This window comes from Carassius gibelio, chromosome B24, assembly GCF_023724105.1.
Source record: "Carassius gibelio isolate Cgi1373 ecotype wild population from Czech Republic chromosome B24, carGib1.2-hapl.c, whole genome shotgun sequence".
Lineage (NCBI taxonomy): Eukaryota > Metazoa > Chordata > Actinopteri > Cypriniformes > Cyprinidae > Carassius > Carassius gibelio.
Window position 1 is genome coordinate 14,145,034 of NC_068419.1, and position 20,895 is coordinate 14,165,928.

Genomic DNA, 20,895 nt, shown 5'->3' on the forward strand with positions numbered 1-20,895 from the left:
TTTATTTATATAGTAAATAAAATGATCTATTATTATCATTACATGGACAGCATCTGTGGCATGGTGTTCTAATGGTGATTGTTTATCTGTTCTTGTGTTTCTCAGGTGATTCTTCACTGTGTGCTCACCCGAACTCCAGGTTTTGTGCCCCATCATAGACCCCCTCTGGGAAAGTGATGAGGGCGTCCCCATTGATGCAATTGTATTTGGTGGAAGAAGACCAGAAGGTTTGTAATATCACTGAATCAAAACTGTATATTTAAAATGCACATATTATGTAAGAAATTAATATTTTAAGGTAAAAGTAAAAAAATATTTTAAGTTAAGTTACCTGAAATAAAAAAAAAAACCCACAACACACAACACAGACTGTAAATGCACAGACACTATTTAACTGAACAGAGATGACATCACTGAATTCAATGATGAACTGCCTTTAACTATCATTTTGCATTATTGAGACACTGTTTTCCTAATGAATGTTATTCAGTTGCTTTGACGCAATGTATTTTGTTTAAAGCAGTGTATAAATAAAGGTGACTTAACTTGACTTGACAACAACGTGAAAATACAAAATACAAAAACCTTTCTCAAAATATTAATAAATACTAGAATAGTATCCTGATACTAACACTGTTTCATACCAAAGACAATAACTATAACAATAATGGAAAAACGTAGAATCTTTCTAAATTTAAGAATACCATTGGCACAAAGGAAAGATATCACTGGAATCACTTTTAAAATATGTATATATTTTTTTTTCTGCTGATGAATGAAAACACTGACAGCCAATCAGAATCTATCCTGCTTTTTAGGAACTGAGGCATTTAAAGTGGCAGATGACAAACTTTCACATGAATGCTGGCTTTGCCATAACAGGAATGAATTACATTTTTAATACATTAAAACAAAAACGCGTTATATTGTAATAATATTTCACAATAATGCCATTATCACTGCTTTTTCAATCAAATAAATGCAGCCTTGGTGAACATTAGAGTCTTTTGAAAATATTTAAGAAAGCTTACTAACCTCAAACTTTATAACAGTACTGTATACATACATAGACGTGTTATACGTTACACCTTAAAATGTCTTTTTTTCCAAGTGTGCCTTTGGTGTACGAGTCATTTAACTGGCGTCACGGTGTGTTTGTGGGTGCAGCCATGAGATCTGAATCCACACCTGCTGCTGAACATAAAGGTACAAACTTTCATTTCTCCATATGATAAACAGTACACAAAAGTGTACACAACTTTTAAGCACTTACTGACAAACTGAGCAAAAAGCTCATACTGATATTTACACATTTTAATATGTGGCTTATTTTCTTTAGGTAAAGTAATCATGCATGACCCCTTCGCCATGCGTCCTTTCTTCGGTTACAACTTTGGTGACTACTTGGCCCACTGGCTGAGTATGGAGACACGCAAGGGCCAAACCCAACTCCCCAAGATCTTCCACGTCAACTGGTTCCGAAAAGATCAGAAGACCGGCTCTTTCTTGTGGCCAGGGTTTGGGGAGAACGCACGCGTCCTCGAGTGGATCTTCAAACGATGCGGTCGTACCAGTGAAGACGAGGCTGCCACCCAAAGCATTGTGGGATGGATTCCACAAAACGGTGTCTTAAACACAGAAGGCCTGGGTGGAAATATCGATATGGGTGCCCTCTTTGACCTGCCCAAACCCTTCTGGCAGAAGGAAACACAGGAGCTTCGGACCTACTTCACCCAGCAGGTTGGTGTCACGGTTGGTAAACCGTGATCTCGGGTTGTTTACACTTTGTGGTGAATTCTGTGTGTTCTGCGTCTGCACTGATTAGTTGTGGGCGTCTCCGTTAATTGTATCAGCAACAGCTGCCACTCATTACTCATCTCCTATATAATGGCTTGTCTCACGTCTTGTGTTTGTGAGATCGTTGTTTCATGTCGTTGTGTTACCCCCGTCTGGCTTCTGTGTTAGTTTGCGTTTTGGATGTCTGTGTTTTCCCTAGAACCTCATCCACTCTCCGCACGATCACTCAGCCACGGACACTTACCTTCGGCTCTGTTCCCCTCAGTTCCTGTGCCACTCTCTCCTGCTGCCTCACGCCGTCAAGACCCGGACTCCTCACCTACACTCCACTACCAGCTGGATTTCTCACCTTCCACCGTCTCCCTGGAGTGTTATCGCCTCATCGTCTTTGTGTGTCTTTGTATCATTCTCAGCATCTCATTAAATCCTGTTAACTCGCATTTGTTTCCGGACTGTCTTTTCACCAGCCGTCACAGTTGGAGCTGATCTGCCCGCACAAGTGGAAGGAGAGCTGAGGGCGCTGGAGGACAGAGTGAGGGATTGAACACGCTACATTACACTGATGTTGAACAGAAGTGAAGAATAGGATGGGTTGAGGTGGAGGTAACTGTTTTTATGTGACTGTTGCACTGCAGTGGATGCTGCACCTGAGAAACACCAAACCAAAAAGTTCACAAGATGCCATCAGTGGTATCAATACCTAGGTGCCTTATTTGATCTTACAGTAGAAGCTAAAAACTCTATTTAATGTTTACTAACTATATCCCAAAATGACTTTTAGGAATTATTTATTTGTATTATTTAATTATTATATATATATTTATTATTTAGTTTATTATTTTACTGTTAAAACAAGATCACAATATGAATTTAAACCTCAGCATTTTCAAAATATGCATAGTTCATGAGTACACTACCTAATATCTGTTTTTTTTTTTTTTTTTTTTAGCAAAGATATTTTTATTTCTAGAGATTTTGCCTTTTATCAGTGGAATTTGATTGACATGAATCATGTTTAGCTAGGTTTGAAAGATGGGAACAAAGAACACAGACAAGTCTCTATCATTGAATGTGTGCATGTTTTTACACAAGCTGACTGAATAAATACAACTCTAATCCAAATTTTTGTGTGCGTCACGTATTTCTTACATAACATCAGATGTAATAAACTGTCATTCATAAACAACGTGTGCTGTTAAACAGGACGTTATCATGTAAGATTGTGTATGTACATTTTACAAAATGTTTTGAATCTGAATATTAACCAATAATACAATGAACATCAGAGCTGTGAGCATAGAAATGATGACAGAAAACATTGCATACAATGGCATTTAATGTAATATTTACTATTCCTGAGTGTGTTCTTAAACTATTCAAATCTGCATTATAACATTATAACATTGACAACTCATTCACAAAGAAAAATTTTGGGCTTATTTTTCTGGAGCTAGTATGCTGTGAAACCACCAGATGTACACTATGATGCAGAAGAAATCTAAATTTACCTCGTACTAAAACAAGAGCACAACTCCTCCCACACAGCCAGCATTTATGGGTCCACCCTGTCCTGAAATATAAAATAATAGAAGAGTGAATTTAAAATTATTTAAAAGAGTTTTGTGGTATTTCACTTCATTAGATCAGTGATTGTTAGCAGCATACACAAATACTTTATAGATCTGAATCAATAAAGAGACCTCCTGAGTTATATATGCATGATACCATCACAAGATACATTCATAGAATGATTAACACAAAATACAAATATTAAAGGCAAAATTATGAAATAATATTTTACAATAAAATTCTACATAGAGAAAAAAAATAGTCCTTGACAGTGACCGAAAATAACTTTTCCAACAAAGATTTCCAGGGGCCCTTTTTACTTAATATGGTGATATATTCCTATATAGTAAAAAAAAAAAAGAAAAAAAAAAAAGATGTCTTCATTCATATAAATTCTATAATGAAAAAGAGGTTTTTAACCTCAATGGGACTTTCCTGGTTAAATAAAGGTTAAATAATAATAATAAAAAATTCTATAATGAAGCAAGTGTTTTTCTGATTGCCTAACAGCTTACAACTTCTTACATAAAAAGATTAAAAGGATTTAAAAAAATAGTATACTAGTACGCAACTTTTTTAAGCAACCGTCTTTATGAATGACTTATTCAATCACAAAAATTTCACAAAAAGTTTTTTGTTTCTTTGTTTTTTTACAAAAAGTAATTAATCACTTAAGAAGGAAACACCAATGTACTTAACATTAACTTCAACATTACATTTACATTTAGCAGACGCTTTTATCCAAAGTGACTTACAAATGAGGACAACGAAAACAACATAACATTAACATGTATTTATGTTTATGTATTATATACCTTATTGTATAATAAACTATAAAATAGCAATCTTGAAAGGAGAACAAATAGGATAGATAGCCTGATGATAAACCCAGTGATGTTGAGAAACATAGTTGCGACCATAGACTGTATAATTTTTTTTTTTATATTTGTGACATTGTTGCAAATGTTGCGACCTGCTTTGAACTCGCTGCCATGCACTCACGTGGTTCATGGAGCTCTCCAAACAACTCCGCAGGTCAATATGTTTGAATGGGTAAAAGCTGGATAGACAGCAATATTTGCAGCAATTACTAGTGATTATTAACACATCATGTGCATTGATTGTTTATTGAAAACTTTGCTTACGTTTTACAATCGCATTTGATTCTGAGGAGTGATGAGACACCATTAATATTTTTTTTTCTAATATGCTTATTATCAATATTACAATTAGGGTATTGTGTTAAAATTGAGAAAGTTTTTTTTTTTATTATTCCTTTGCAAAGAGGCAAATTACTGTTGAATTCTGTTAAGTCCAAGTCCAAGTAATCATGAAGACAAGACAGTTTCTCACTTCTTCAAGGTTTATTCTAAACCCACAAGCAATACAACAGTGCCAGCCATTTACATAATTGGGCAGCAGGTGCAACAACTTCCATTTTTACTCCACACCTTTTATAGGTATCAGCATGTGGACTACAGTGCCATCTCCTGACAAGTACATAGACACAACATTCCCCTTTTACTCAAAACTGTAAATTCCACCCAAATTACATAGTGGGTGCAATAGGCAAAACCTATACAAAATTTACATCCAATTCAGTTAGTTTAACAATATATTCTACATTCTGTAACCAGACATATTAGAACTAGAATTCATGTCTCATTTAGCACAAGATAATCAATGTCTTTTGTACAAAGTAACATAATCATGCAACCAACGCAGAGGGTGTTTCATTCGTGATGAAGACCTTACAGGAACAGATGGAGAAACAATTTGATTAGGCAAGTTCACAAGTTCATTTTTAGGCAACACCGTAGAGGAAGGAACAGACTGGAGGGGCAAGGACACCAGTTCACTCTCAATGGCATTTTCCAGAGGTGCACAAGTTGGAGAAAGATGAGATGCATGCCAGTTTTTTCCATCTGATAACTGGTAAGTGCATGGACCAAGTTGATACAACTTGAGAATCTAGGATGTCCTTTTGGAACATGAACTGGAATTTTTATATGCACCCAGTCTCCAGGTTTGAACTCAGGAGAACAGGCTCTTCATTTGAGGTCTATTTATGTTTTCATCTTCTTTTGAGACAATTACACTTTCTGACTCACAGCAGGATCCTTACCAGTTATAGGAAGAGGGAGAACATTTAGACGAGTGCGCAATTTTCTACCGCAGAGTAACTCAGAAGGAGTAGCACAGTAAATTTGAAGAAAGTCTGCCACTGTTGATTTCCATGGTTTTCCAGACAGAATAGCAGATTGAATAGAACTCTTCATTTTTACTTGTGATTGAAGAAGTGAATGCCACTTCTGACCACTTACTATGATTAGATAGTCAATCAGTGTCATAATGTACCGACAATCCCAGGTAGTGGTTTCAAATGGGCCAACAATGTCAACAGCCACTTTTTCCCATGGCATAATTGGAAAAGGTACAGGTTGTAAGGGTGCAGCACGAACAGTTGTAACCTTATCAGAAGACAAGCAAACTTCACAATTCTTCATCTGTTCCTTAACCAAGCAGTCAATACCAGGCCACCAGTAAAGTTCACGTATGCATTGTTTCGTACGCACTATTCCTTGATGACCTTCATGGGCAAGATTCACCAAAACACATCGCAATGCAACAGGAACCACAAGACGTGACCCTCTAAACACATAGTCCTTTTGCACAGCAAGTGCATGACGTATTTGAAAATATGGACACAGCAGCTGATGAAGAGGACCATCCACGAACAATCTGAGCACGTAATGCAGTCATTTCTGAGCATGATGCAGAAGCAAGAGCAAATTCAGTTGGAGACACAGCAGACATTTCAGAAGACAAAGATGCAACAATGTGCTCTGTGTTGTTTTCATGAATTTGAGAGAATACAGCACCAAGTCCATAATCTGATGCATCCGTTGAAATGACAATAGGCAAGTTAGGGTCAAACAATGCTAAAGCAGGGCTTTGGAGTAACAACTCCTTTACAGTACTGAAACTCTTCTGAGCCTCATCTGACCAGCTGAACTCAGAACCTTGTCTGATGCAAGCATGCAATGGTTCTACAACTGTAGCAAAATTTGGAATGAATTTATTGTACCATGACAACAATCCAAGAAGGGAACGGAGCTGATGTACATCTTTAGGAACAGGAGCATGAAGCATTGCACTAAGATGATCCTCATCTGGGTGAATACCCTGTGCAGATACAGTATGACCAAGGAAACGCAAACTGCTTTTATTAAAGTGACATTTTGAATCATTCAGCTGTAAGCCTGCATCATGTATGCGCTGAAGAACCACTTTGAGCAGGTGATCATGGTCACTTTTGTTTGTTCCCAGACAATGACATCATCCAGATAATTGGCCACATTTGGCAATCCTTGTAGTACAGTTGCTAACATTTTCTGAAATGCAGATGGAGCTGAAGCAAGGCCATAAGGTACTTGACAAAATCTAAATAGTCCATCATTGGTGATGAATGCAGTCCAATCACGACTTTCTTCATGAAACAAAAGCTGGAAATAAGCATTCTTTAATTCAATTGTAGAAAAGACAGTTGCTCCACGCAGCATAGATATCATTTCATCAATATGGGGCAAAGGATAACTGTCCGCAACAACAGCTTTATTTGGTTCTCACAGGTCTACACACATGCCAATACCACCGGTCTTCTTCTGAACAACTACAATTGGAGAAATCCACGGTGATGCATCCACTCGCTCAATAAAACCCAAGTCAAGAAGGTGTTGAAGTTCATCACTGACAGCATTTCGAACAGATAATGGCAACCGTCTAAGTTTCTGACCTACAGGTTTTACCACTGAAGAAGTTTTTACCTTATGCACAAATCCTTTTGCACATCCTAGCTTAGTAACAGGCACAGAAGCAGAAAGTCACATTACAGAGGCGGAAGACTTGAGTCGCTCCTGGAAGTATGGAAGGACCTTCAAACTTGAGATGCAATCCATTAATTAAATTCATTCCAAGAAGAGCAGTGCCACATTCAACTATAAAGATTGAAGTATTACAGATCATATTATTTCTGGTAACAGTAACAGGTAGACAACCAAGCACTTGTATTGGATCTCGTGAATATGTCACCAATTTAACAGCAGGAGGCAGCAAAGAGTCTTGTTTAAAGTGTTTTTCATACACAGATTTAGGCAGAATCGAAATGGAAGATCCAGAATCCACAATCAACTCCACAGGTACAGAGGCTGATACAGTTATGATAGTAGTAGTACACTTTATCTTATTAGATACTGAATCATGCCTTTAAAGAATCTGAAGCTAAGGCAGTTCAATCTCATGTACAGAATGTGTTTGCTGTAAACGACACACTCTTGAAAAATGTCCCAGCTTTTGACAATTATTGCACTTTACAGAAACTGCAGGACATCTGAAATCATTTGCAAGATGTTTTGTAGATCCACATCGATAACATGCACGAGCCAAGGAAGTAGCAGAAGACTTTGAAGGCACAGACAAAGATTTCAAAGGTGATTGTTTTCTTAAATGATCAACAGCAGGCACACTTGTTGCTTGTATTGCTTGTACGTGTAATAAAGTCTGATTTGAAAAAAGTTTAGCTTGTTCACCAGCAGCCTCCATTTGTGTAGCAATAGTAATAGCCTTGTCAAAAGTCAAATCAGTCTCTAATAACAGACGTTCTCGAATATGATGACTGTTTACATTCTCCACTAATTGATCTCACAACATTTCATCATTATTAGATGCAAACTCACATGTGGTGGCTAAGTCCCGAAGAGAGCTCAGCCACAACATTACGTCGGGGAACAAAGTGTAGTTTCAAAGTCTCAATAGCATCCTCCATTGTTTCTCCTTGTTTGGTAAAGTATAGAATAATCTCTGTCCCCAAGCAATGAAGAAACAACGCTTGCTTTCTTGCAACTGGCCAGTCATCTCCTGATGCATTTATGACAAGTAATTCTCAAACATCTTTAACCAGATGCCAAAAGGAATAGATGGCTCACCCGGACATGGTAAGAATGGCGTGGGAAGTAGCTGCTGCTACTGTAGGTGACATAGAGGGAGGCCACCAACAGACCAGGCTCTTGTCTTCATGACAACAATATCAACTTTTTTTTTACACACCTACACCTACGCCTACTGATAAAGGACACCGTCAACAGTATTGACGGCAAAATAGACTATGTTTGACGGGTGCAATATTTGAAAATCGATAATTTATTTATTTTTTAAATTACATTTATTATCTGAATTTATGTCAACCTATAGACTTTCAAATATCAAAATGTCATGAGAATTAATATGTATTTGTGTACAAAATGACATATAAACATATTTTCACACGTGTGCGGCACATTACGGCTGCGACAAGTTTTTATTCCGTCCTCCACGTGGTGCCAACTCACACCGGAAGCATATCAGAAGCGGCGCGACTGGATGCTTGAGACCACGTGATTTGCCTGTCCGACGTGTTTTTCTGATTCCAGTATGAATCTCTTGTCGTCCATTTCTTGTCTCCTACCGAGGATATATTGCCAATATACATGCAATACGTTTGGGAGTGTGCACAGGGTGTTTATTTTGAAATTGACTGGGATTTTTTACTTTTATTTTGTATTTCTGGTGCAACTTGGCTTCGCGTCCGTCAAAAATAGACTAGGCGCCTATATTTAGCGAAGCGGAGCGGAGAGACACTTTTGGGAAGCTTCTGAAAGCACCGCGTCGCAGCCGGTGTTAACACAAGCATTGACTAGAATGGGCACAATCAGCTCCGGTAGCCGTGTCGCAGCCGTAATGCGCCGCACACGTGTTCAGTGTAAATAAGGGGTGAATGAGGGGTTAGGGGCTGTTCACATATCGCGCCTAAAACGCGTGGAAAACGCTAGTCACGCCGCTTTCTCCTTCTTTCCAAAGCACTCGGGCAGTTGCGCCCATAGACAGTAAAATAAATGGACACAGCGACCCCATTGGAACTCAACTGAGACAAATGAAGCCCAGTTTTAGCGTTTTTTAGCACTTCCGTTTCTGACGCGCAGACTCAAACGAAGCTTGACGACGTCAGCAACCTGTCTGGCAGATGTAAATCTTCTAGTAGCTGTGCGTGCAAACTGCCATCGTTAATCTTGCAGAGACGGCGAGCTTGAGCGGGGAGTTCTTTGGCATGAGTGAGCAGGAGTAAGTATTCTGATTAATTATTTTGTATAGTATTTTAAAATGTAACGACAGTACGCCATATTAAGTTAATTGCCTGCGAGCTTCTCCTCCTGTCTGTACGGTAATGCGACAGAGCGCCGAGTGGTTATGACGCAATCGTTAGCCTATTTTTTACAAAAACTGTTTCTACGGGGCCATAATGTAACATAGAAGGTAATGGAGCCCTTTATACATTGTCGTGTATCTTTAGAAATAAATAATGGACAAACAGAGTCTTTAAACGCCTCAGATGTAAAGTTATTCGCTGTCAAAGTGACGCCAAAATGAATGGGAGTCAATGGGAATGCTAACGCAAGTGAAGTTCTGCTAAAAGATGGCAGCCCCCACCCTACTTCAACTTCCGGTCGAGTTCCTTGCCCCTTGGTTGCGCCCCTGAGGCGTCTGCCTTTGCTAAGCAACCATGACGTGCTCTGTCCATGAAGACGCGGAAATTTCAGCAAAGGATAAATGGATTTCCAGCTCTAAAAATCGCTTGCAGTAGCTCTGCTACTTAATTTATTTCAAAATGGCAATCCATATACAGCTGATCCTGATCCTTCTTCTTGGCTGAGCTTTCAACATTGTTTTGGGAAAGGATGAAGCTGATTGGTTAGTTCTTGTCACATGACCCGCGGTGCGCTTGCGGTATTCTGAAAAGTTACAAGTGGATATAACTGCAGACCGGAGATCTCCAAAAAGGGGCGTGAACTCCAAAATTGGGTGGAACCTCCAAAGTTCCACTCGATGCGGTGCCTATGCGCCTGGAAAAACGGGCGCGTCGCACCGCGTGCGCATACTGCGCGCCTACATTGGAAATAACGAACTTTTTGGAACATTTTGTAGATGCTGATTTCATTTTCCAGAAATGGGCACCTGCCCACACTGCAAAAAGCACAAAAAGTTGGTTAAATGACCAAGGTGACCAAGGTGTTTGTGTGCTTGATTGGCCAGCATATATATGGGGTATTGTCAAGAGGAAAATGAGAAACAAGATACCAAAAAATGCAGATGAGCTGAAGGCCACTGTCAAAGAAACCTGGGCGTCCATACCACCTCAACAGTGCCACAAACCGATCACCTCCATGCCACACCGAATTGAGGCAGTAATTAAAGCAAAAGGAGCCCCTAAGTATTGAGTACATGCACAATAAATTAACAGGCTTTCCAGAAGGCCATCAATTTACTAAAACTTTACAATTTTTTTTTTTAAATTGGTCTTATGAAGTATTCTAATTTGTTGAGATCGTGAATTGGTGGGTTTTTGTTAAATGTGACAATTAAAAGAACCAAAGACTTAATTAATATAATTTGAGTTGAATTACTGAAATAAATGAACTTTTCCATGACATTCTAATTTATTGAGATACACCTGTATCTATGGTGCAAAATAAATAATAATAATCATAATAATATAAGGGAGCCCTAACATAATTATTATGGGCCTAGCAAAGGACAAGGAATGCAGATCTAACATGCCACTGGGAAAATGTTCCAAGTGCAAATCAGTCCAAAAATAAGTAAATATGATCCTTAAAAAAAGAATCTGTATAGTGCAATAACATAAATAGTGCAATGCATAAACAATATAAGTAAAAAAAATTGTGCAGAAACTATTTGTGTGCAATGTATTATATTATTGTCCAAAATATTCACAAAAATCATGCAAAAATACAACACAGTCAGTTCTGTCTGATTATAAACAGATCTGTGCATTAGACTGAATACAGCCTTTTTAGGTCAGATGCTTATGATGACATTAAAATAATCAAAGAGTAATAATAATGCTAAGAGAAAAATATTTAATAGACTCTTTGTTTACTGCTTGCAATATGTTTTTTCCCCTTCTTTATTATAGAATATTTGCTTACATGTTTTGAAACTTTTTGAAAGTGTTAATAAAAGCTTCAGTTCAATATTTAGCCCTCATGAAGTTAATCTGACATATTTTATGAATTTTAGTAACACTATCCTAAATTTGAATAACCAACAATATTCATTTGAGAACTCCTGAAAACCTTACTCTTAACATAATTCTTGACTTTATATTTAATTTTTGTTCATTGTAAAAATATTTTTCCCAGCACCAAAATTACTTCATACCGAATGTTTTCAAGACACGTAACAACATGTTCTTACAACAATTAAAACATCAAACTGTCAAACCAAAACAACACAAACTACATGTTCTCTGAATGTTATAAGTTGATAATGCTTACATTTATAAGATTAAACAACAGAATCATTACTCTCTTATTCAACTTTGAATGCATGTTAAGGCATAGTCTTTGCTAATGGTGTTTGAACCTCCTTGGAGAGTGTAGTCTCATTCTTTTTTTCAGAATGACATCACAAATGTGCTCCTGTAAGATAAAAAAACAGGACCATTTCACATCAATATATCAAAACAATTAACACGTGAAATGTCAGTCTCAATTATAAATTTCAATACAGGAAGAGTTAAATACTATCATCCTTTATTTACCCTCATGTTGTTTCTGTATGACCTTCTGTCTTCTAAGGAACACACAAAAAAATATATTTTGAATAATCTCTGCATGTATGGGACAGCACATAAACGAGTACAGGCACACTTAACAGTTGACAAATTACCAAAAAAAAAGACTTAATCTTAGATTAAAATCAAAAACATTAAATATGACAATCAATAATCTTAAACACAAAATTAGAACATGGAATAGTTAAATCAAAAATGTAATTCTGAACCCATACTACTCAGTTTTACTGAACACAAAAGACAATTTAATGCTTAAAAAAATGTATAAAAAATTATAGTGTCAAAATTACTTTGAATGATGAACAATTTAACTCACTCAGTAGAGTTTGAGTATATTGAAAATAATTATTTTCAGATTAATTAAATGAAACCACTACTCAAATCCAGTGCTTTAAGTGGCCCAAAAGAGGTGCCGGTACTCTATTATAGCCTATATATATATAAAATATTATATATATATATATATATATATATATATATATATATATATATATATATATATATATATATATATATATATATATTTTATGACTCCTCTCATCCCCTGAGGTAACAACAACTATATTGAAGGGGTTTTATATACAGCAGTCAACAGACGACCTTATAAAAAATAAAAAATCCTCTTATTGGTTTGTGGATTTGTTGAGCTAGAAAGAGCTACTGAACATAAATAAAATGTGCAAAAGGATTTTGAAAAAATACCCTTAGAAAGAACTACTGCATTACTTCATTAGCTTGCGTGGGGTTAGTGGGCTTGGGGTGTCAGTCAGGGAGTCATCTGATTCTGACCGTGTTCTTCTAGTATTCAGAGTCTGAAGCCAGGAGAGCATATTAAGTGTTGTTCACTGTATTTGTATTTTTACACACCCTCTCCGGCCACGTTGAGTTGTTGACAGCGGCAAAAGCGACGTATGCGCTTTTCACTTGTAAAACTCAAGGGTGTAAGGGTAATGTAGTCTCTGCTCTCGGTGGGACGAATTAGGAAGCTTGCATTGTGAAGGGCGCGCTGAAAATTGGCAGCAGAGGCAAAAGATTAAAACCTCTATTAAAAGAGATGTCCAAATAAGCGTACTGGTATGCTAAAAGCACGTTCTGGGCGCACTGAGAGATGGTGGTACGCTCAAGAGCTTCATTTGGAAGTGGTGTTACTGAGTACCGGTGCGTACCGGGCCATTTAAAGCACTGCTCAAATCCAATTTGAGCGACTCAAATCAAAACTCACCATTCATGCTCTGATGAAATTATGATATTTGGTTACAATACATACAAGAAACCAATTACTGATATTGCCATTTCAGATTTTGTTAGTTTACAATTGTCTGATTTGACAATATGATGTTGCAAAATGCATATTATAAATGAGGCAAAATATATACATTTGGTGTTTCTCTGTTAAATTAGGAAAAATGGGGTGAGGGGAAGAGATTTTGAGGAATGTCTTTTTATGTCCAAATGTCATAGGCCTGAATAACTAAAACTCTGTGGTTACAATTATCAACCTTCTTCAAAATATAATATTTTATAGTCTACAGAAGGTTTGGAACAACATTTATGGTGAGAAGACCTAAATGATGATGGAATTGTCATTTTTGAGTTACCTTGCTTTATCCCATTAAAAGCATCTGTTCCGCATCATGAGTAGGCTAAAATACAATGTCTTTGAGGAAAGTTTAGCCGCACACAGCAAATACTGTACATATCATTAAAAAACATATGATGTATTGTAAATGAGATCATAATAAAATAATACTATAGAAGTCTATGGTGCTCATTAACTGTTCGAATACCAACATTTTTTCAAAATATCTTCTTTTGTTTTCAACAGGAAAAATAAACTCGTTTAGATTTGGATAAAGTGGAGCATGAATAAATGACAGACATTTTATTCTAGAAGTTAACTAATTCTTTAAACACAGTCAGTTATGCCTGTGAACATATATTAGTATATAGGTATTATTATTAGTATATTATATCTGTGAAACAGCATCTCTAGGACATGGTGACGACACACTTATGATGCTACTCAACAAGACATTGCCTCCTCTCATTTTATTCATTTACAGTATTAGATTTTTTTTAACTTTGCAGATCTTTTTCATGTATATTTATAATGTAAGGGAAACAGGTCAATTTACTCAAAGGGAATCATTTAAGATTTTAAAGGGAATTTGAACAGAATCACTGTTTCAGGGCTGATCACTGAGACGCCCTGCGATTCACTGAAAGAGCTGTTTAATATCAAACCCGCGCTGGATATTAATGTCCAAAATATAGTGAATAAACTATTAATGAGCACAGTAAAAAGATCAGCAGTTTAAGACATTAACTTGTAAGCAAGAAACACAAGATACTTCTCTTTTCAATATGAATAAGGCTTTATTAGATAAATCTAAGACACATAAACAAATCTAACACATAAGCACACACACTCACACATTCACACAAGTTGCAGGAAGATAGAACGTCAGGGAAGAATGAGTTTAAGAGAATGAAAATGTGAAGTCCCAAGTTTACAGCAATATGTGAAATTGCATAGACATGAACAACCATCAATCACTTAATTAACCCTCGCAGTGAGTTCCTCAATGAGGTTAAAATTATTTTAGACAGCTACACCAGTTTAGATCAGAGTCTGGAGAAGGCGTTGTAAAGGGGTTCACTGTTGAAAAGGGGGTTTCCTGAGGTTGCTGATTGGATGGAAGATTAGTAGTCGTTGAAGTGAACAAAACATGAACAAAAATCACTTTTTCTGAACTTTGTCAATTTTCTTAGTACCACTGATTTGTCTATCTCTGTGTCACTTGAAGCTCAGAATACTCTGTCTCTGAGACATTGTTTGAGTGTTCCTTCGTCTTGTGGCCCGTCTGGAGTTTGGAGAAGTCAATTTCACCATAGTAGAGATCATCAGTTTCATTCTTCTCGCCATTATTGCTGATCACAGTGGCATTGTTAGTAGCCATTGTGTCTCTGTTGATAGCCTGAGTGGGAGAAATTTGAGAAAAAAAAATACTTTCCTTCTGCTTTTTAAATCACTTTCCTTCTGCAGTAAAAGAAACATTGTTTGTGGACATCATATAAAGTTAAGTGATAGTCTTTAGAAAATTAGCAGAAATAATTTACTTTTATACAAACAATTTACAGTTTACAACAATGTTCAGTATGGCAGTTGCTGTCTTTACTCAGTCGATTTGTTCATACAGTATACTCCATTCAGGAACAATTTAAACATTTTTTATGATTGTGACTGAATCATTCACTCAACTGAATGGTTCAAAAACACGGATTCATTCAGGAATCAAACAGCTATGTGACTTTATTCTGAACAATTTTTCTTGTTGTGGACAAAACAACTGGCAATATTTAACTTAAAATTTAAGTTACTCAATATTACTTTTTACCTGATCACTTCCAATAACATGGGCCTGTCTTGAAGCCTTTGTTCTGTCACAAAAAAATAAAAAGAATACAAAATTGATAAAATTATAACACATGCAATTAGTAAATACAACTTTACAGACATGTACATGAGCTACTTTCCTGTTATTATCTATTTACCTCATCCAGTAGAAAAATACAGCAGACAACAGAAGAAAAGCCAAAAGTCCTCCTGTGCAGCCAAATATCACCAGATGAGAGAATCCACTCTGTGCTAAATTACAAAAGCAAAAATTTAAATTCATGAATCCATGATATATCTGAACATAGAAATACAAAACTTGTGCTTTATTTACCTGTGTGATGGACCTCTTCTGATGACTGTTTTCCATGTTTATTTTGTGCAATGCAAAGGTATGATCTTGTTTGAGTTTGGGTTAAATTAATTTTCGCTCCCCAAGCTATAGGCGTCTCCTCTCCATGTTTATACCAGGTGTAGTTCAAGTCATTTGATGGACTGGCGCGGCTTTTGCAGGTCAAAGTCACATTAGTGCCAACAGATGGAGTAATGATAATGTGAGTTTCTTTTGGAGGAACTTTAAGAAAAACACAAGCACATATACAGGGTTAACAAATGATACCTTTTCATTTCATCACATCAAGGATCATTTAAAACACAAATTAACTTTAAATCTCTTACACAGGACTTGTAGCATCACTATAGTCTCCACAGTTGAGGCATCAGGTGTATTTCTTGGATATGTAGCAGTGCAGGTGATGTTCCTTCTGTGATCTTTGTATGAAACTTTGAAGGTCAGCTTTGAAACCACTGACTGAGTTTTATCAGGTTTCTCCTGTAACTGTGTTGTAATGTGGGCAGATTCAGGGATGTTAGACCAGGATATTGTAGGAGGTTGTTTTGGGCAGGGGGCTTCAGCAGAGCAGCTCAGATTGACTGTCGTTTCCTCCATCACTGTCAGATCACTGGGTTTAAGTTCAGGAGGTTGTGGTGAATCTACAGGGTAAATACATGTAAGGTCAGGTTTTCACACTCGGGGTGAAGTTTAGCACATTTTACAATGTCTCAGCTACTACATGCATAACCCCCACCCCTAACGCCGAAGATACAGTTTTATAATGTTATGGTATTTTTCAAAAATGTAGTTTGTTGACACATATATAATGTAAAACTTACTATCAATATATTATGTAATTAATAATTATATTTCTTTGTAAAGTAAGGCGAATTCCTCTTAGTACTTTGGTGTGTGGATGGTCTGGGACATTTACCTGTGACATTGATCCTCACAGTCTTTTTTGAATCATCTTTAATGGGGTTAAATGTTACTCTGAACACTGGCTCCATTTCCAGTCTGAAGTAATAGAGGTCTGAATGATTCTTCATGATGTTATTGAAGACAGTTGTGCAGTTCCTCTCTCTGAGATTTCCAGTCATCTGTATGTCACTGAATCCTCTAATGATGTTTTCACTGCTGTTAAACGCTATAAAACCATCTTTTTCTGCAAACTTTGATGTGGTTTTTAGCCAGATCCCATAAATAGATTCTGCCTTGTTAAGTTTGTCCTTAAAATCAGAGATGTGGAATGTGCAAGGAATCTGCACACAAGAGCCTGTCAGAGCTGTTACTGTCTGAGGCATCACAGCAGAGTAGTTTTCATCAGCTGGAACATAAAACACATTAGTCATGCTAGAGACATGAAGAAATGAGCATTTTTTTATATACCTATTAACCCTATGAAAAAAAAGAATTAATTATTTTAAGTTGGAATAAGTATACTTGTTTGTGCTTAAGTGGAAATATTTTAAGTATACTTAAGTACACTTTAAATATCCCTCCTTGTATTTATGTTTTGAAGTGCAGAATTCACTTGAATTTCAAATGTATTTTGCTGACATTAATATTACACTAATAACAAACTGATGTCCTATATCCTTTACTTTTAGTATAGCTAACTTTAAAACGCACTGCAATAGCATTCAAAGTAAACTTGAAGTGTGCTAATAACATTATTATTGTGTGCTTTTAATGCAAATAATGAATCTTTACAAATTATAGGATATATAACTAGATGTGTCAATAAGCTGCCTGCAAATATTTACTGAGTTTGGTCTTTTTAAAACACGTTGTAATGCATTACGCCACGTTAAGCACGTTAAGTTAATTCAAGGATGTGCATTTATAACATTAAGTAAAAAAAAAAAAAAAAGTGTCTAAATGCGTGCGCATCACTGATCTCTAGATGGTACCACTGAATGATATATAAAAGTTTAACTAAACGCTGTTAAAAAGTATTAAACTATTTGCTTGAATAACCACAATCTTAACAACTGAACTAAAATAAGAACAGGATGCACATGAAATTGGGGGAAGTCGTGGCCTAATGGTTAGAGAGTCGGACTTGCAATAGAAAGGTTGTGAGTTTGAGTCCCGGGCCGGCTGGAATTGTAGGTGGGGGGAGTGCATGTTCACAGTGTGCGTGTGTGTGTGCGTGTGCGTGTGCGTGTGTGGGTGTGTGTGTGTTCACACAGGGCATGTTTTTGTGACATATCAGGACACAACTCTGTATAATGACATGGGTATGACACAGGTATTACAAGGAGAGGGTGACTTATGAGGACATAACCCATGTCCCCATTTTTCAAAACACTTATAAATCATACAGAGTGAGGTTTTTTTGAGAAAGTAAAAATGTACAAAGTTTCTTGTGAGGGTTAGGGTTAAGGGTAGGGTTGGTGAAGGGCGATAGAATATACAGTTTCTACATTATAAAAACCATTACGCCTATGGGATTTCCCCACTTTTCACAAAAACAAACATGTGTGTGTGTGTATATATTCACTGCTCTGTGTGTGTGCACTTTGGATGAGTTAAATGCAGAGCACGAATTCTGAGTATGGGTCACCATACTTGGCTGATTGTCATGTGACATTCACTTAATATAGCAACAAATTACAGTTATGTCCTTTTAGAATCATCACTAGCGGGTAGAAATAAAAGTTTATCGATTTCTTCACTTTAAAATAATGAGGAGCAGCATATTTTCCCAAAATAAAGGGGAGGAAAAAGTCTATGCTTTGCAATGTAGTAAAGAAAATTAAAGTTTCATAAAAATTTAAATGGCACACAGTAGACACATTAGACTAGTGTCATTTATCAACTGCATGATAGATAATTAAAGTGGCTGACCAGCATGCGCTTAGAATAAACGGACGATATCGTTTATCTTTATAGTTATCGTTATTGGTGTGAACGGGGCTTGTTGCTATGAAATAATATTATTTTCAACAATAATTTAATTCATAATTAATTTTTCTATCTGAAGACCTGATCCTCCCACTGTGGATAATCAACCCAATTAATTAATTAAATGTAGTGGGTTGTTCATCTGTTAGACTAAAGATGTCACGCTGTCAGTCTCTGTTTTCCTGGGTGTTCCCTAGTGAGCTCACTTCTCCTTAGGCACTTCACCATAGGAACTTTAATTCCTCTAGTCTGGTCCTGTCTTCACAGTAATTGCACTCCAATTAAATCACACAGGTGCTGACAATTCTTTGTCATTGGTCCCCTTATATATATCCTTCTCTGTTGTTTGTATGGAGTCCTTACCCTATGTGTACGAATGTTCTCGTCTCCCGAGACTTCCCCTTACCTTCTCGTTCCTCCGAGTTCCCGTTTCATCCGGTTCCCTGTTTTGTTTTGTTTGTCTTTCTGGACTGTTTATTTTGTATTTACCCTTTTTGTTTATTAAACATACTTTGCAATTGGATCCTACCCTCTCCTTGTGTTTTTCCTAAAACCCAACCGTCACAAAAGATCAGCTTAATTTAGCAAAACAGTAATTTCAGGGACAGGAGGCCAACTTTTTTTTTCTTTCACACACAGCGTTTTTTGCTTTTTTAACAACATACTCCACCCTACACCAACAGAGCACATTTCCTATCATGAATGCCTGTGAAAGACAATCGAACCAATCAGAGTAGGCATCTGCAGCCGGGTGTTTCTCAACCATAGAGAGAAGAGTCTATAAAAAGTTCTCAACACTTCGCACATTGCGTGTCAGTCGCGTCACTTGGTGTGATTTCGCCTCTTTTCACGTCATTGCATTGACTTTCTACTAGGTGAAAATATACCATTAGTGTTATTTTTATATGGTACTTCTCAGTACTACTAGAGTAAACAGACAGTTTCCACCGATGATAGCACAAGTTATATGGATTTAAAGAATGTGAATTGCTGAGTCTTAATATAGGCGCAGTAAGCGGCACAGTTCCGTTCGTTGGTGGAAGAATGTGAACGTGCAGAACTGCTTCAGTGTTTCAGTGAATGTAGATCAACATTTCTCTGCGCGCTTCAACTCTCAATGCACTGCAAGTGTTTGTTTCTAATGTAAAACGCAATTAAATGATTTGGCGGTCGAAATACGCTGCAGATTTAAATGTGACGCATGAATAGAAATTATTAAAATACATTTTACATTATTACTTTTAATGCAGTAAACGTCTCTGATATTTGTGCAATTTAAAAGACTCGACAGGATATTTTTTTTTTATAATTTGTTTAGTAATTCATAATATTTTCACAGGCCAAAGGGCTTCAGTCACATTTCAAAGTGCAATATTGGCGTTGTCTCAGTGCACGTGTTGGTACAGGTGTATTGGTGGACTATACTAGAATAAACCCTGATCAAGTAGGCTATATGAATGTCTTTCACCATTTCAAACTAATTAGCTATGTTGTTTACGGTCTTTACTTTTGTAATTACTTTCTGTATGTAAAGCTGCTTTGCAACCATGCAAAATTATGATAAGCACTAAATGCGAAGTGTGGTTTAATTATTGAAAAAGATATAGGTCATAATTCTTAAAAAAAAAAAAAAAAAAAGTATACGGAACGATTATGAATTATTATTTGCAACTCAAAACATTTATTTTTATCTATAGGCCTACTATTTTTATACTTAATCAAAATTAATTAAGTATTTCTTCAATATGTAAAAAATTTAATTGTTTTATTTTCAAATTTACATTTGTGCTGTAGGCAAAAGTTGTGTTTGGAAGTCTCATAATAATAATAAATAAATAAATAAAATGACAGCATCATCTTAAAATAATTTAATTATTCTCAGATTCGAAATACATGCTGAGATGTGTGTCGCTGGAATTAGTTTCTAAACTAAAAGTTTATTCAGAAAAAAATGTCTGCAACAGATTCCAAATAGTGTGCACTCTAGTCTAGTGAGTTTAGATATTAGCAAAAGTCAATTATATGTGTGTGTGTGTGTGTGTGTGTGTGTGTGTGTGTGTATGTGCTCAGAGAACACCATTTTGAAAATCACCTTTTAAAAACATGTTTTAGATGGAATTAAGAACTTAAATACAATTAAGTATATGCATTTTTCCGTAATATAATACACATTATAATTATACTCATCCTTATTCATAA

At 36.4% G+C, this 20,895-nt stretch overlaps 2 protein-coding genes across 2 annotated transcripts in view; one reads left to right on the top strand and one right to left on the bottom strand.

Annotated features, from left to right (window-relative positions):
• The first annotated feature begins 150 nt into the window (after nt 1-150).
• On the top strand, nt 151-2,104 carry LOC128013012 (phosphoenolpyruvate carboxykinase [GTP], mitochondrial-like). Its single transcript, XM_052595687.1, has 3 exons — nt 151-227; nt 1,111-1,206; nt 1,340-2,104. The coding sequence occupies exons 2-3, from the start codon at nt 1,170-1,172 to the stop codon at nt 1,765-1,767; spliced, it is 465 nt and encodes a 154-aa protein (XP_052451647.1). The 5' UTR covers nt 151-227; nt 1,111-1,169; the 3' UTR covers nt 1,768-2,104.
• Nucleotides 2,105-14,406: 12,302 nt separating this feature from the next.
• Nucleotides 14,407-20,895, bottom strand: part of LOC128013011 (myelin-associated glycoprotein-like) — a 7,355-nt gene continuing 866 nt past the window's right edge. Inside the window, exons 3-8 of the mRNA XM_052595686.1 lie at nt 16,721-17,113; nt 16,131-16,445; nt 15,787-16,026; nt 15,611-15,704; nt 15,454-15,496; nt 14,407-15,033 (exon numbers count right to left, since the gene is read on the bottom strand). Coding sequence (XP_052451646.1) covers nt 14,842-15,033; nt 15,454-15,496; nt 15,611-15,704; nt 15,787-16,026; nt 16,131-16,445; nt 16,721-17,113 — 1,277 coding nt within the window. The 3' untranslated portion in view covers nt 14,407-14,841. The remainder of the gene's footprint in view (nt 15,034-15,453; nt 15,497-15,610; nt 15,705-15,786; nt 16,027-16,130; nt 16,446-16,720; nt 17,114-20,895) is intronic.

Excerpts from the sequence above, each read along its gene's own strand:
- LOC128013012 (XM_052595687.1), top strand. The coding sequence starts at position 1,170 with ATGAGATCTGAATCCACACCTGCTGCTGAACATAAAG. Across the intron at positions 1,207-1,339 it reads ACCTGCTGCTGAACATAAAG|GTAAAGTAATCATGCATGAC; the intron begins GTACAAACTTTC and ends TATTTTCTTTAG.